We start from the raw sequence: 15,397 nt of genomic DNA, 5'->3' as shown, positions 1-15,397 counted from the left end.
CATTTGAGCATCTCTCTTCAAGGGACTGACTTTATTCCCATGCAATTTCAGTTCTTTTTGATCTCGGATCTCTCTCCAGAGGAATGACGAGCTGAGGCTTGAAAGGAACTTAAAATCCATTTTTCACTTCATTTCTCTGTAATCTTCAGTTAACAGTGGATTACCAATGGCATGATATGGGGGAGTTATAACCAACTCATGTCTAGCAGCCTCTTTTTCTGATGTTTTAATAGGCGGTGTCTCCACGTAGAAACAATGTTCTTAAAATCCTGGCCGTCTGACATAAACAACCAGAATGAAAAGAACAAGAATGAAATGAGACAGCATTCCTGTAGGTGACAAGTGGGCAGATTGTGGTGCATCATAGCAAAGCTGCCCATCTGTGCAAACAGTTTACTCGTGCAATCATGGCTGTTCAAACCGTATTTCTAGAAAGATTCTTCAATAAGTCTGTGCAATTGTTGATTGTTTCTAATTTTCAAAAAACATCTTACATAAATATGTGAAATGTTTAAATATAGCCTTTTACACTTTGAATCACTACGAATGCAGTAAAACTAAAACATCTTATATATAAGTGTGCCTGTGTACATCTGTACCGTGTACTTGCAGGGCAGCCGACGCCTCCGCTTTGCCGACGCTGTTCTCTGACACGCAGGTGTAGGTGCCCTCATCTTCAGCTCGCACCTGGGTCAGACGCAGACTATTCTCACTGCGGATTTCAAATCTGGGGAAAAAGTCAACGCAAGTGTTACATTCATTTTCTGAAATCTTCAAAAGATGGTTTGAATGAATATGACGTTGTCTGGTTCAGTAAATGTGTGAGTGTTGTCACTACTAGAACAATACATTTTGGTAGTTTTCATGTTTTTTTTAAAAAATATGGCTGTTTAAATGTTCCAATCAGATTTTTAAACATACAGCTTTGTGTTTACTGCACAGCTCTGTGGACACAGGCCTGAGTCGTGCTGTTGACAAGGGAACATTTTACCTTATTTCCCCTGACAGGTCATTAAAGTTTCATCCAATCATGCAGACAGGTGTGAGAGAGTAGGGCTCTCACAGTAACACAGTGATGGTGTCATGGTGCAAACACCACATGATACTCCTTTCTGAGCATGTCTCGTAGTACTAAACTCTACTGATTAACAAATAAGTAGCTTACGACAGGGATGGCTGTCCATCCGTTACTAACACAAGCTGCTGTGCCACAGGACTCACACATTTAGATTCTAGTAATAACTTTCTATTTGTATTGTAAGCAGCACAGCACTTAAAAAGCAATCATTACGAGCTCAGCAGGAGCTTTGATTTGTTTCCGTTTCTCGGTCGTTACATACAAAAAAGCGAATGATAGTGTTTTCTCTTTTCTTTAATATGTTTTTTTATACATGTAATTTTTGGGGCAAATTCAAGTCAGCTGGACTTCCTCCACTCACAGAAAATCATCTGAATTACTTTCCTTCACACCTAACTATAAGAAAATCGGATGGACAAACAGTTGCTCTCTAATTGGAAGCTGTTATATTATTAGTGAAATGATAGTAACAAGTGCTATTTGGAGCAACAAATGATGTATCTAAGTAACAGTGAGGCAGTGGGGATTGAGTTTCAGTGCAGTGATTTGTGAGTGTGCAGCAACGGCACTGCGCTGCTGTTGTCGGACCTGCCCCGAGGCAGCTCGCCCTCCTCTCTGCGCCAGCGGACAGTCGGAGTCGGGTCTCCGTGTACCTCGCAGGAGAAGTCCACTGTATCGTCTGCCAACACCACCTGGTTCACCGGCTGTTTGGTGAACACTGGCCTCTCTGAAATTAGACAGATATGAGTGCAGAAAGAGGATAAGAATTCATACCTATTAATTACAGCTTGACTTTTCACATTTGTTAGCACTTTATAGGACTGCCCATGTAATGGATGAGTGGACACATATGGAATAGGCTGACCGTATAAAGAGAATAATTTGATGTCCATTTGCTGCACCATAGCAGTTTACTCAGAATGATGTGGGGGAAAAACACTGAGGGATTGGAATTGTTAAACCTCGCACTAAAAATAATTTCAAAATGGGACACTCTCACCATGACTCTTAATACTTGATCTGAACACAATTAAACTTTTATTAAGACAAAACGAGGAACAAAATGACCCCACACCAAATCACACACAAGCTGGTAATAAATATTTACCAGCTGTTGTTAGCAGTATCTCAAAATTGACAGAGCCTGTCTAGCATTGGAAGTAGATTGCTGCAGTAGGTTAAATTCAATACTCAGCAAATAAAAGCTTTTAAATACCAAAGTCCAATCATCACAGTGAAACATGTTGGAGAATCAAGTAAGACTAAGTAGACTCAGAGCTGCAGGTATTTCCATGATCATAGTCAGTGTGAAAGCATTCCCCACAGCTGGAGGTATAAAAAGTCGCAGTGGTGAGAAATGTCTTGACAACTTTGTTCAGTCTGTGATTCGAGAGCAGAAAATGGATGGGCAGAAAAAACAGTGCAGATGTGCACTGGCTATTATCTTTCAATTTTGCAGATGGCAGTAATATTAAACATTAGGGAAAGCACCAAGCCATGCATTTTAAGGAACCATAAATTTATAGATTATGCATTACATGCCAGGGTTTGAGTTTACTGCTGCACTACAATGTGCAGAAGGAGCTAAATTTTGTGGCAGTGTGGGTGGTGGTGAACAGGAGATCCAAGGGACTGAAAAGAAAATATCAATTCTCCATCCGTTTCCTGGGATCGATACACACTTTGATGCCTGTGGTACTGCTCCACTGAGAGCACAGCAGAGAATCAGAGACAGGAGGAGAAAAGTCAAGAGAGCAAAGCAAAGAGCAGCTGGGTGGGAAAGATGAATCTAATCCTCCAATATCAGCCAAGGAAAGAATGTCCAACCCCAGAAAAATACAGACAGGCACAAAATACAAGATACTTTCACTGTTTTTTGCAATCTTATAGTGAACATTTTAACACAGTTGAAGCAACTTAACTCAAAGAATTATTTCTAAAAGGATCAGAGGAATTATATTGATAATTTGGCTTAATATATGAGCCAATTGGCTAACAGCTGGAAGCAAATTAGCTCCAATTTATTCTGTTAACAATCTATCTTTTGCCATTGCGTTTGTGTGAGCACTACAACAATAACGCACGCTCCCAAAAGGATATTTGATACTAATAAGGTTGACTGTATGACTTCATGTTTAGTTTCCCAGATAATATTTGCTAGCTGAGTGTCCTTTGATTAATTACAGTACAATCCCAGTAAAAACAACTCACCAAATACCACTAGTTCAGCAGGATCACTGTCTTTTTCTCCAACCATGTTGGTTCCAACGCACACATACATGCCAGCATCACTTTTCCTGGTGTTTGAAATCATCAACTTTCCTCCACGGATCTGAAATCGAGGGGCACCGTAAGTTAAAGACAGAAGGAAGAGCAGGAAGACGAAACAGAAAGGAACAGATGAGTGGATAAGTGGACAAGGACGAAAGGAAACACGACGGTGGAGGAGGGGACAGAGAGAAGACATGGAAAGATGTTGGAAACAGGATATTGAGGCATGTTAGTGAAGAGAGAGAGAAGCCACTTTGTCATTTTCAGTGTGTGTTATGACAGATGGCTCTCTGGCTAGTTCTTAAAATTACTTGACAAGGGCTCTCGCTCCAAGCCAGTCGTCACACAAGCATCACTCACTGCTCTGTTTGTGGTAACTAACTTCAATAAGCCGCAATTCATCATTTGGTCATAGTGGGTAATGTGTGTGGAAGTCTGGGTTTAAATATATTCTAAATGTGTCTTTTAACATCTATCAGCTCAGTGTCTTCTGTTAATAGTAATACAAATTAATGAGTGAAAATTACCTGAAATTTTATTTTAAAAAAGTATAAAAAGCTGACAAGTTGGTAATAACTTCCACCAGAAGTAAAATGCAATTGAACCTTAAACCAGACTTGTTTAGGTTATTTTTAACTTACAGTAATTCTTTCATCTCGATCATTGACCCGGATGTTGTTTCTCTTCCAAGAAATGGTGGGCTCCGGATGGCCCCTGGGAGGGATACACTCCATGACGGCTGGCTCCCCTGCTGCCACCACCACATCACTGGGCGTCTGACGGAAATCATCTCTCAGAACTGGGAAAAAAAGGTGAAGATGCGAAGGCAGATGGTAAATGGACTGTCATACAGTGCTTTTCTACTCTACTTGAGCACACAATGCGCTTTATGCAAAACATTTAATTCACCTATTCGCACAACACTGGTCACCAGTGCTTTCTGTATAACACTCACACTCCAGTGAATGCATTGGAGAACAACTTGGGCTTCAGTCTCTAACCAATAGATACTTGGCTTGCAGAAGCCAAGTATCCTGCTCTCTGTCCCTGGCTTAGAATGAGTGTAAACTTTTTGCTGTTTAAATGGGTTTATAATTGTCATATGTGGTAACAACGATATTTAGTCTTTAAAATCAACAAAAAAGGTGAAAAGAAAATCTTAGAGTCGTCTTTCATCGAGTTGAATAATAGGAAACATAGTAAGGCACTGCTGTTGATAATATTGATACTGTGTCCCTGAGGTCTCCATTGACTGGATGTCATTCATGCTTCATCATAGTACATCAATAAAAAAGGCTCTTGTAGGTGGTGCGCACGAGTAGGTAAATAGCTCATTCTGAGATGAACACACACATTCCCTTGGCAAGTATATATGCATAAATACACACAAGAAAAACATGAGCATTCAAACAAGCACATCAAATAAATCAACTACATTGACTGCAGGAAGTCACTTTGAATTCAGAAATAACTCCCTTTCTTATGCCTTGCTGGAGTCTATTCATAAAACATGAGAGATTTTTCTTCGGGTCACAGTGCCTCCTTTCAAATTCATCCCTCTGTAGTCAACATCTTGTGGCTTTTACCTGAAGGCATCGGGCTATTTTTTTCTCAGTTCAGTCTCTAGAGCTTTGTGACCTCTCAGATTACAGATGTGGAAGATGGTTTTGTTGTCTGGGATGATGTACTGACAACAATGGTCCACGAGGAACAGGCCAATACCAATGCCGGCCTGCAGGCTGTAAGTCTGGCCTAAGCCACTCTAGGGATTTGCAAGCAATGAAAAGACTTCTGTGTCATTCTTATCTGCTCCAGACACCCTCCAAAAAGCCTCTCTAACTGATCTGAAAAGTAAATCAAGCCATATTTTCTTAAGTATTTATTAAGAAACTTCCAAAGTCATTTGGCAACTCTTTCAAAGTACAATTTTGAGTGGTTTTACAATTCTGCCCTAAAATATTCCATAACGTTTTCTTTGAAGGCATGAGGAGACAAGAGATTTGAACATCAAGGAGCTGATAGATGATTAATTAATGTAAGAGGATGGTATGTCTGATTTTTATACATTATGGGGGTCTTGCTGATATCAGTGAGTCATATCAATATAATAACATTCCAATCATGTCTCTCAAGTCTCTCCTGAGTGTTCAAAGATCTGCATGGCTCTTATGGCTGTCAAACAGAGAGAAAGCTGTTACTTCATCATAAAAGTGCAAGTCATGTCAAAAACTGGCATCCTAATTTACACTGGCAGTTCTTCACAGACTACTCAAAAAAGCTGTCGAGTATATCACCTCCCCATGAAAGCACAAAACTTCTTTAAAATGCCCTGCGCACAAAACTGACAGATATGTTTGTGACATCGGGGAAAATTTCAAAGGGTTGTCTTGCTGTTGCATAACATGTACAACAAATTAAATGCAATTCTATATTAATTTCTCATCTTGTGATTTCAAACAGACGAAACACATTTTACGTTTTTTCCCCAAATTTGAGGTATGAATAAGTTGGAGATTTTAGACCAGAAGTTGCAAGAAGAAGTTGCATTATTGTGTGAGTGCTCTTTTTACTGCAGCGGTCCCCAAACCCCGGGCCACGGACCGGTACCGATCTGTGAGTCATTTGGTACCAGGCGCAGGTGTGAAACTTATGGTTTTCAGGATTTTTATTGGTTTTTATCATTATTGTTTATTTTTATTGTTTCTCTGGGTCTTTTCCCGTGTGTTATGAATGAATCTCCTTTCTTTTGCTACTGGTACTGGTTTTATTTTGTTGTATTTATCCACGAGCCCTTAAAGGCCAGACCGTGAAAATATTGTCGGACATAAACCAGTCCGTGTTGCAAAAGAGGTTGGGGACCACTGTTTTACTGCATTAGTACCAGTACATTTCTACTGGTCTCCCAAGTGTACATCACATGGCTTGTGCCACTACATGCTAAAGACAGCTACTGAATATAGAAAAGAATGTGTTTCCTGCTGCTTCCTATTTAAAAAGGCCATTTTCTATTAATTACCAGTTGCGCCATTATGCCAGACACAGACTGGCTGTAGTTTGTAATACCCACCTGCTGTGGTGGAAACTACAAAAATCGGTGTTGAACGTGTGTTACTCTTACGCTCAAAGATATCAGACCATCAATCAGATCAGATCATCAGGAACACATAGTTGTGGTGGCTGGTGTAATCCCTAGTGTTTAATTTTAAACTCAGCACCAGTGCAGAATTTATGAAAAAGCACTCCAATAAATACGAGATAATCTCTACATTTATGAAACAGGTGGTGGGCTTAATGGTCAAATGACATCTTTACTGACACTAAATTAAAAACTAAATGTTTAGATTTAATCAAAGTAAACTATCCTAAATTGTCAGCACAGTACTGTAAGCTAATAGCTTACTGTAAGGTATCAGATTTCAGGACTGAGCGAAGATGCTTAAATATATTTATAAGACATGAGTGTCTATGCACACAAGAATATGTGATGGACCTTTGGAGTGAAACAGCAGCAATGTCGCTGTAATGTCACAGGCCAACAGGGGAGGGTCACTGGCTCATCTGATTAATGACACATCTCCCCTCATGTCAACGCCCACAGGCCAAGAAAGCCCCCAGGATATTATGGTTATCATCACCATCCATATATCTATCGGCCCATCCATCTATCCATTCATATGAGAGCATTTCTTTATCTGAATCACCTGGCTTTGTGTGGTATCTCAGTGTCAGCCTGTACACCACAAAGGCTCATTCTTCTTCCTGTCAAGATAGCGTTGTGTCCTCTTTGAATGTGAGAGTGGGGATAACTCAGTCAGCTCTGTTTGTAATCAAGGTCATGGGAAACGGGTATATTGGTGTTTCAGCAGAGAATAGGATATTTTTCATTTTCTCATTAGCTAACACAGCTGGCACTTATGTTTGCCTTGAAAAAATACATGTCTACTCAGTTCATTTGAACCACTATGTTACCGTTGTCTTTATCTGTGCCTCTTTCGGGGCTAAAACGACAGCTTATGACTGCATTCTGCCCCATATCCTGATGGCCAATTACTTTGCCACAGAGTATTTGGGGCTTGCTGAATCCCACTGGTCACTCCAATCCTTGTTTGATATGCCAAACTACACCCCTGACCTTATCTATGCCTGCTGCCAACATTTCTCTTACCACTATTCATAGCAGATTACAAAAACCTGACTAAATTGCTCAGGATCCCATCTTGTCACGCAAAGTGAGAAATGAAATAGGACAGCTGATTGGACCGCAGGTCTGAATTACCATGCTGTGGGGTTAAAGGACTGCAGCGATGACCTGTCACACACCACAGTGAAATCATGGCTCCAGGGGCCCCTGATCCTTCCCATTCTACCCCTCCACAAGCACCAAACCTGAGCAAAAAAAGGGTCTCTAGATGTTAATTAGGCACCGGCACTTACCTAGAGGCCCTTAGGGGCCCAAATTAAGAGGGTGCACTTTGACCCTTTCTTTAAACCCCTTCAACAAAGCCAGAGTAATCCCCACCACTGGGCTTGAACGCTGCACTTTAATCAAAGCACAGACATAGAAAATAAGGAGATACGAGACACAAGATTAAAGTGAAAATCCTGCAAATGGACAGTGAAAAGCTTCTCCCATTCAAATACATACAACTATGACAATACACATTTGTCCAAATTCAAACAGTTGTGGACAATGTTGTGGCAAAATGGGATTCATAAGATCAATCCATGAAGTTTCTTTATTTGTCAGCTATTTCATTCATTGTGGTATTTAAACCAAGCATTACTGATCATTTCATATTTGATAACAATTTTACATTTCAATTTTATTTTAGATATATATTTGTCCAGCTTATTATCCCAGCAGGGTACCTGACGACCGCCAAGGCGTAAGTTCTGAATGAAAGAAAGACCTTGAAGGAAATGAAATATGTTGTTCTTCCCATTCAGCTGACTCCTCAGGACTTGCCTTATTCTCTGCAGGTATTTGGTGTTTGCAGCTTTCCTAGTGGCCTCTTCACGGTTCCTATTTTTGTGTGGTTTCAAGGTACTTGTAGACCATCCTCAGTGTCTGCAATGTTGCTTTCTGGTAGTGCAATCTCCTCAGTTCTGTCTGTTCTGGACAGAGCATCTCCTTGATAATTCCCATACTTGATTTTGACTCAAGCAATTGGTTTGCAGTTGGCCTGGTATTGTTCTTCACATCCCATTGAACACTTGCTAAGGACTCTTAGGGTCCTGTTGATCTTGTACAGTTTTAGGCATTATTGTGTGATCCATGTATGGTCAAAAAGACTCCCAGTTTTAAGGTTTTATATGTCAAAAAATAATTATAAAAACACATTCCTTCCTTCTTGAACCTTGCCAAATTTCAAATTATTAAATGGTAAATGGCCTGTATTTGTATAGCGCTTTACTAGTCCTTAAAGTACAAACATTAGATTAACAACAACACGACTTGTTACATTGTTACATAATATTTAACTGCATGATTTATTTATCAAAAATGAAGCCAAAACACCAAAAACACTGTGTGATCCCATATTTAATAGCTTGTAAAACCACCTTCAGCACTCCAAGTAATTATGTTCTATACAACTCTTAGTCTCTTCCATCTTTGTGAAAGGATTTCTTTATAAAGTTACTTTAGTTCCTTGAGATTTGCAGAAATTCCTTTATGCACATCCCTCTTAAGGTTCCGCCACAACATTTCAATGTGGTTGATGTTTGGACTTTGATTAGGCACCTTAATTCTTGTTTTGTTGATTCTGATACGCTGTGTTTGTTTTTTTGTCAAACATGGCACTGTGCATTATGGTCAAGAAACAAGAGGTAGTCACACTTGCTGATGATTTAATAATCTGATAAGAAGCATCTGGCAGCTTCTTTCTCTCTTAATTCCTACACACTTCACACACTGTTTCTGCATTTTGGCTTAATTTTTGCAACATAAATATTGAAATGGTACAATATGTCATGGTTTGTTGCTCTTTTTATCTCATTTTAAGACTTGTCAAAGAGCAGAGTGGTCAGCAGATATTTTGTGTTCATTTCTTAATAGAATGAGCTTTAAACATCTTAATTCATATACTTTTAAGCAATGCTCAATGGTCTCTATGGATTCATTCAGAACCCTAAAACCTAAACTTTTCACCATACTGATCTCAAACAAAGTTCCCAAATAGACCAGTTTGGGTATTTTTAACAAGAATTTTATCAACAAAAAGCCCAGACGAGAAAATAATCACCCACAATAGTTAAAGAGATTTCTTTTTGCATCCACACTTTTAATCTCTTGAAAACAGATTTACACATCATCACCCTCTCTTACGTGCTACCATATCTGTTTGATTACTGTCAGCCTTTCCACAACTGCTTGTAGTGTACAAAATGATTGATTTGAAAATTATAGAGTACTCATCCTGAAAATGAAGCCATCATAGGAGCTAATCTGTTTCATAAAAAACAAAGTACAGAAGTAATACTTATTTGTGACCAAGAGACTAGTGTGATTTACCACGTGGGTAAAGTATAAGGACCCTTCTGTATATCAGTGCACCACTTAAGCATTTAATTGGACATAAAAAACACCTCTGGGGGTTAGCTCTGGCTCACTTTTGATTAAATGCCTTTATCACTGTCATTAATGTTCCAAGGAGTGAAACACACACACACACACACACACACACACACACACACACACAAAAGAATAAATATTCATACGGTGGAAGGAGGGGGAACTGAAAAAAAGCTTCAGGTTCAAGCTCTGCTGTGGGGGATTGAGCTGGTCATGTGTCAATCCATCAGCTTACATCCTTTCCTGACATGAAGCAATCTGCTTTGGTGTAAACACATGCAAAGACATGCTGATGTTTTTTGCGCCTTTGCTCAAGTACAACATCCTTCTTATCCCTTTATCAGGCCTGCTTAGACACACACACACAAAAACACATATACATACATCTTATCTGTTCCCTATAGGTGCTGCTTGTTCCTCAAGGCAATATCAGTCTAGGCCCTCAGGCCCATCAGGGGCCCTCATCAGAAGCCACCTTCTATCAGCCACTGTCATTACCCCGAGTGGACCCCCTCCGATCCCTATCAGCCATTACACCATGATGAAACGGCCCACGCAGGATATTGGTGTGTATGCGTGTTGCTTCCCTGGTGATGGAAGGCCTTTAGAGGACGTGGGGGAGGTGGGGGTCTCACAGTTGGAGACAGATGTCCTTGTAAGCACCATCCTCCTCCTCCTCCTCCTCACCACACCCAATACAAATACTCACACTTGTGCAGATATGCTGCACAGCAGCTGTAGCAGCAAATACAGTAAAGCACCGTCTGCATCCAATATGACCAGCTCAGAGCAATCTACAGGCTGACTGGAGATTACAAATCCCCCGCAGTGCACGCACACACACACACACACACACACACACACACACTGTGATGAAGCTCTTACCATTTCTTTATCTACATTCTCTGACCTGAAATGTGGAATGTCATGACTTGGTTTGAAGTGCAATTCCATTTTGTGTCCTGGTGCTGCCATTTAGTTTTTTGACCTGTGTATTTTATGGCCTTGACTAAACGACATAATGTGGTTTAGGTTCCTGGAAATGCTCGTGTGGCCAGTAGTAAAATTGAGCTGAAGTTAAATGAATGAGAATCACATCAAGAGGATATTTCAGTTATTCCTTTGAGAAGCCCACAAGGGTCACCTTCTCAGCCCAAGTAGTGCTGCTTGATGCCTCCCCCTTCAAGAACACACTTGGATAATGTGTTCACTGATGTCAGGTCCACTTCCACCAACAAATGTATTCCCTCCATCTTCTTTTGTTCCTTAATGTGCCATAGCACGAGCGCTACTGCTGAGTCCATTTAACAGCCACAGCAGCTGGCCCACCCCCACCCACCCAACCTTAACAAGACTCTCTTCATGCAACCACTAAACCTAATGGCTGCTCTCACTAGATATACTGATAAGAGCACGAAAAATTATTTCCTTGTTTAGATGAAAAAAATTAGGTCCTAAAGCCTGAGAACTAAGTCACTTTTTTCTCACTGTGATTAAAAGGGTCATGCATTGAAAAGAAAGCAACTCAAATAATAAATTTGATAGAGCAATGAAGTGGCTACCAATCCTGGACAGAAGCTGACAGAAAAATCTCTGCAGTCCAAATTAACATTAGACGAAAGCCCTATCATGTCTCACAGCAAACCCCTGGAAAACCAATTATTAGCCACTGTGCTCAGACAACACTGAAATGACATCCACAAGTCCCCATGATGCATTACAAGCAGATTATAAGCCTGTTATTAGCATAGATAAACCTCCTCTTACAACACAATCATGAAGCAAGCCCAAGAAAATTACATTGGATTCAATATTCATGTCATGCTCTGATTCTGTTTACGATGCTTTAATATATACTATCACAGTCACTTAATATAAATTACCACCCAAAATTGAAATAAGCGCTAAAATGTGAGAAATCAAGAGTGCCCCTCCCCTCTTTGGGGCAGCGGGAAAACAGATAAAGTTATCTGTCAAATGGTAAATGGCCTGTATTTGTATAGCGCTTTACTTTGGGGAAAAAGGCTTTTAAATACGCTGCCCCTGCTTCCTGGAATAATCTGCAGAAGGAACTGAAATTATCAGAATTGGTTACCTTGGGAGAGTTTAAGTCTGTCTTAAAGGAACGAGAGAATAACTCTTTTACTCAGTGTGATTGTTTTTAATGTACTCTTAATTTGATCTGTTATTGTATATTTTACACATGTTGGTATGGGATATTGTATTTGTTTTAAATGTTATATACTTATGTGGTATGTGTATTTTGACTTTTGTTGCCATGATGCCAGGTCTCTCTTGAAAATGAGATTTTTAATCTCAATGAGATTTTTTACCTGGATATATGAAGGACTAATAATTGGTCCCTATGGACCCCAAAGCGCTTTACATTTCAAGGTGTGATGTTTCATATTGCTTTTATTGTAGCCTAAATGCCCAGCAATGTCAGTGGTCTCAGTGTCTTATCAAACCCAGACGTGTTGAAAAGGTGATAGTGTAAGGATGGATGAGGAGAAGCAAGTACTGGGTAGTAGTGGTTAAGAGGTAATGCTTGACAGCGGTGAAGTCTAGAGTCAATATGACTGTGAGGCCACATCGTCTCGCCCCACATGCATCAGCGAGACGACACAAAAGGCGCTCATTGTCTCACACAGACTAGAGGGACGCTAGTGTGTGTGTGAGTGTGTGTGTGTGTGTGTTGTTGGAAGATCAGACCAACTTGGAAGCACAACGTTAGTTCGGAGTTGCATCGTGACATGTACCTTACTTGATGTGGTTCATGCTTTATATGTTTGTTTGTTTGTTTTTTCAAAAATGACCTCAGACAAGAAAGCCTCATTTCTGTTGTTTACTACCGAAGAAATGTAAACTTTTTAAAATTATGCCAATCTGACAATTATGCCAAACATTTGCTCAGCTTCACTTCAGCAGCATCAGGTAATGTTCATATGTTGAGTCATGGTATATATATATATATATATATTAGGGGTGCAACGATATTCGTATCGATATTGAACCGTTCGATACAGTGCTTTCGGTTCGGTACGCATATGTATCGAACAATACAACATTTGTAATTTATTTTATCAATTTTCCTTCTGACGATGTTGTCTGTGTTGAGCGCTCAGTGAATCTGTGTTCGACTACTCCGCCTAGGCTGCACTGTCGAGCGCAGATCCACTGAGCGCTCAACACAGACAGCATAGTCAGAAGGAAGAGCGCAGGGCAAGCTAGCAAGACAGAAGTTAAGCTCTACTTGCAACAGGCAAATTGAACCTCATTCAGATCTGGCGTTTGGAATTATTTTGGTTTTCATGTGACGTATGACCCTGAAGGTAAGCGAGTCATAGACTAAAGTAAAACAGTATGTTGGATGTGCCATGCAATGCTCAATTACATTGGTGGGAACTAGTGTGTTAGCGCAGTTAGCTCGTTAACGTGTTTGCTGTCTAGCCCCATGCACGGAGCGATCGGCGGTAGCTCGTTAACGGAGATTTGCCGTGTTGTGGCGTTAAGGTCATTTCAACGAGATTAACCTGAAAGCACTAGTGGGAACACAACGAATATGACTGCACATTTACGCCGACATCATCCTAGTGCAAAGACAAGTGGAAGCAGACAAAAAAGCAAGCATGCTACTAACTTTAGCCGAGTCATTTAGACAGCTGTTAGCACATGATTCTCCTTATGCTGCTGAGAATATAGCCCAGAAGAAGCGGATAGTATAGCTTTTATTTTGGAAAGAGCCATTTCTCTGTAATAAACTCTCTTTTCCAAAGATGAGTGATTCCTCAATCAGATACAGGGCTTGCAATATCGCTAGCCCGACGTCCCGGAGCTAGCGATATTTTCAGTCGGGCTACCAAAATCTATCTCTTCCCTGCCCGTCGGGCTATTGTAGGAAGGAAAAATATATGTCAATGCTTTTGCATTCTTTCAGAAATGTAGCTGGGTAATTATGTCATTGGCATCGGTGAGCCACTGTCAATATGTGACATATTGAAGTCGCGTTTGAATTTGCGCTTGTTTTTTTGCTTTCACTTTGCAATCGTGCGAACTGTGTATAGAGAGCGACAGCACTGATCTGTGAGTGATGATAATTTGTGCACCAATTCCTCTGACATCGTCTTATTAATCGTTAGCTTACTATGCAAACATGACAAGTGAAATCTCCCGCAGCAAGCTTAAACATGTGAGAGGTTGATCGCGCAGAGAATCGCTGAGCTTATGTGAGTGAGCGTGTAAAAGCATTTCAGTTCTGCTGAGCCAAATAAGACAGGTCAGGGTGAAGAAGTGACAGCCAAAGAAAAGCTTACCACAAAACGGAAAAGTTATGACAAATCAGACTATAAGGCAAAAAGAAAGTGCAGCTTTATGGTTTCATGGACAAAAGAATTTCTGTGGCTGCAATATGATGAGCTAAATAACCAGGGCTGCACATAAGTGGTCCGCAGGTGCACATTCGCTGTCAAAATAAAAAACACGCACAAGGGTTAGGGTTAAATTTAAAAACTGTACTTTTGAGTTAAAATATATATTTATAATTTTAATAAATGACAAATGAAAAAGGCATGAACATTTTTTTTGTATCGAAAAAATATCGAACCGCGACACCAAAGTATCGAACCGAACCGAACCGTGAATTTTGTGTATCGTTGCACCCCTAATATATATATATATATAAAAACACCCAGCTCGCCCCTGTGGGCGGTTTATTCTTCAAGCTCGGGTCCTCTACCAGAGGCCTGGGAGCTTGAGGGTCCTGCGCAGTATCTTAGCTGTTCCCAGGACTGCGCTCTTCTGGACAGAGATCTCCGATGTTGTTCCCGGGATCTGCTGGAGCCACTCGCCTAGCTTGGGAGTCACCGCACCTAGTGCTCCGATTACCACGGGGACCACCGTCACCTTCACCCTCCACATCTTCTCGAGCTCTTCTCTGAGCTCTTGGTATTTCTTGAGCTTCTCATGTTCCTTCTTCCTGATGTTGCTGTCATTTGGAACCGCTACATCGATCACTACGGCCGTCTTCTCATGTTTGTCTACCACCACTATGTCCGGTTGGTTAGCCACCACCATTTTGTCCGTCTGTATCTGGAAGTCCCACAGGATCTTAGCTCGGTCATTCTCCATCACCCTTGGGGGCGTCTCCCATTTTGACCTCGGGACTTCCAGGTTATACTCGGCACAGATGTTCCTGTATACTATGCCGGCCACTTGGTTATGGCGTTCCATGTATGCCTTGCCTGCTAGCATCTTGCACCCTGCTGTTATGTGCTGGATTGTCTCAGGGGCATCTTTACACAGCCTGCACCTGGGGTCTTGCCTGGTGTGATAGACCCCAGCCTCTATGAATATTGTACTCAGAGCTTGTTCTTGTGCTGCCATGATTAGTGCCTCTGTGCTGTCAGCCACCTCCTCTATCTGCCGGTGGCCCATAGCACAAGTCACCATCAAGTGCGGGATCTACCAAGGAGATG

The 15,397-nt window shown here is 40.9% G+C and overlaps 1 protein-coding gene across 2 annotated transcripts in view; it reads right to left on the bottom strand.

Annotated features, from left to right (window-relative positions):
* The window catches only part of robo3 (roundabout, axon guidance receptor, homolog 3 (Drosophila)), a 161,781-nt gene that overhangs the window by 45,676 nt on the left and 100,708 nt on the right, over nt 1-15,397 (bottom strand). For both annotated transcript variants that reach the window (XM_040012334.1, XM_040012341.1), the window contains exons 3-6: nt 3,991-4,148; nt 3,290-3,410; nt 1,667-1,805; nt 600-727 (exon numbers count right to left, since the gene is read on the bottom strand). In XM_040012334.1, coding sequence (XP_039868268.1) covers nt 600-727; nt 1,667-1,805; nt 3,290-3,410; nt 3,991-4,148 — 546 coding nt within the window. The remainder of the gene's footprint in view (nt 1-599; nt 728-1,666; nt 1,806-3,289; nt 3,411-3,990; nt 4,149-15,397) is intronic.

Source organism: Simochromis diagramma, unplaced genomic scaffold, assembly GCF_900408965.1.
Source record: "Simochromis diagramma unplaced genomic scaffold, fSimDia1.1 OVJJ01000123.1, whole genome shotgun sequence".
Lineage (NCBI taxonomy): Eukaryota > Metazoa > Chordata > Actinopteri > Cichliformes > Cichlidae > Simochromis > Simochromis diagramma.
Note: the sequence above shows the minus strand (reverse complement) of the source record. Positions and strands in the feature narration are given on the sequence as shown.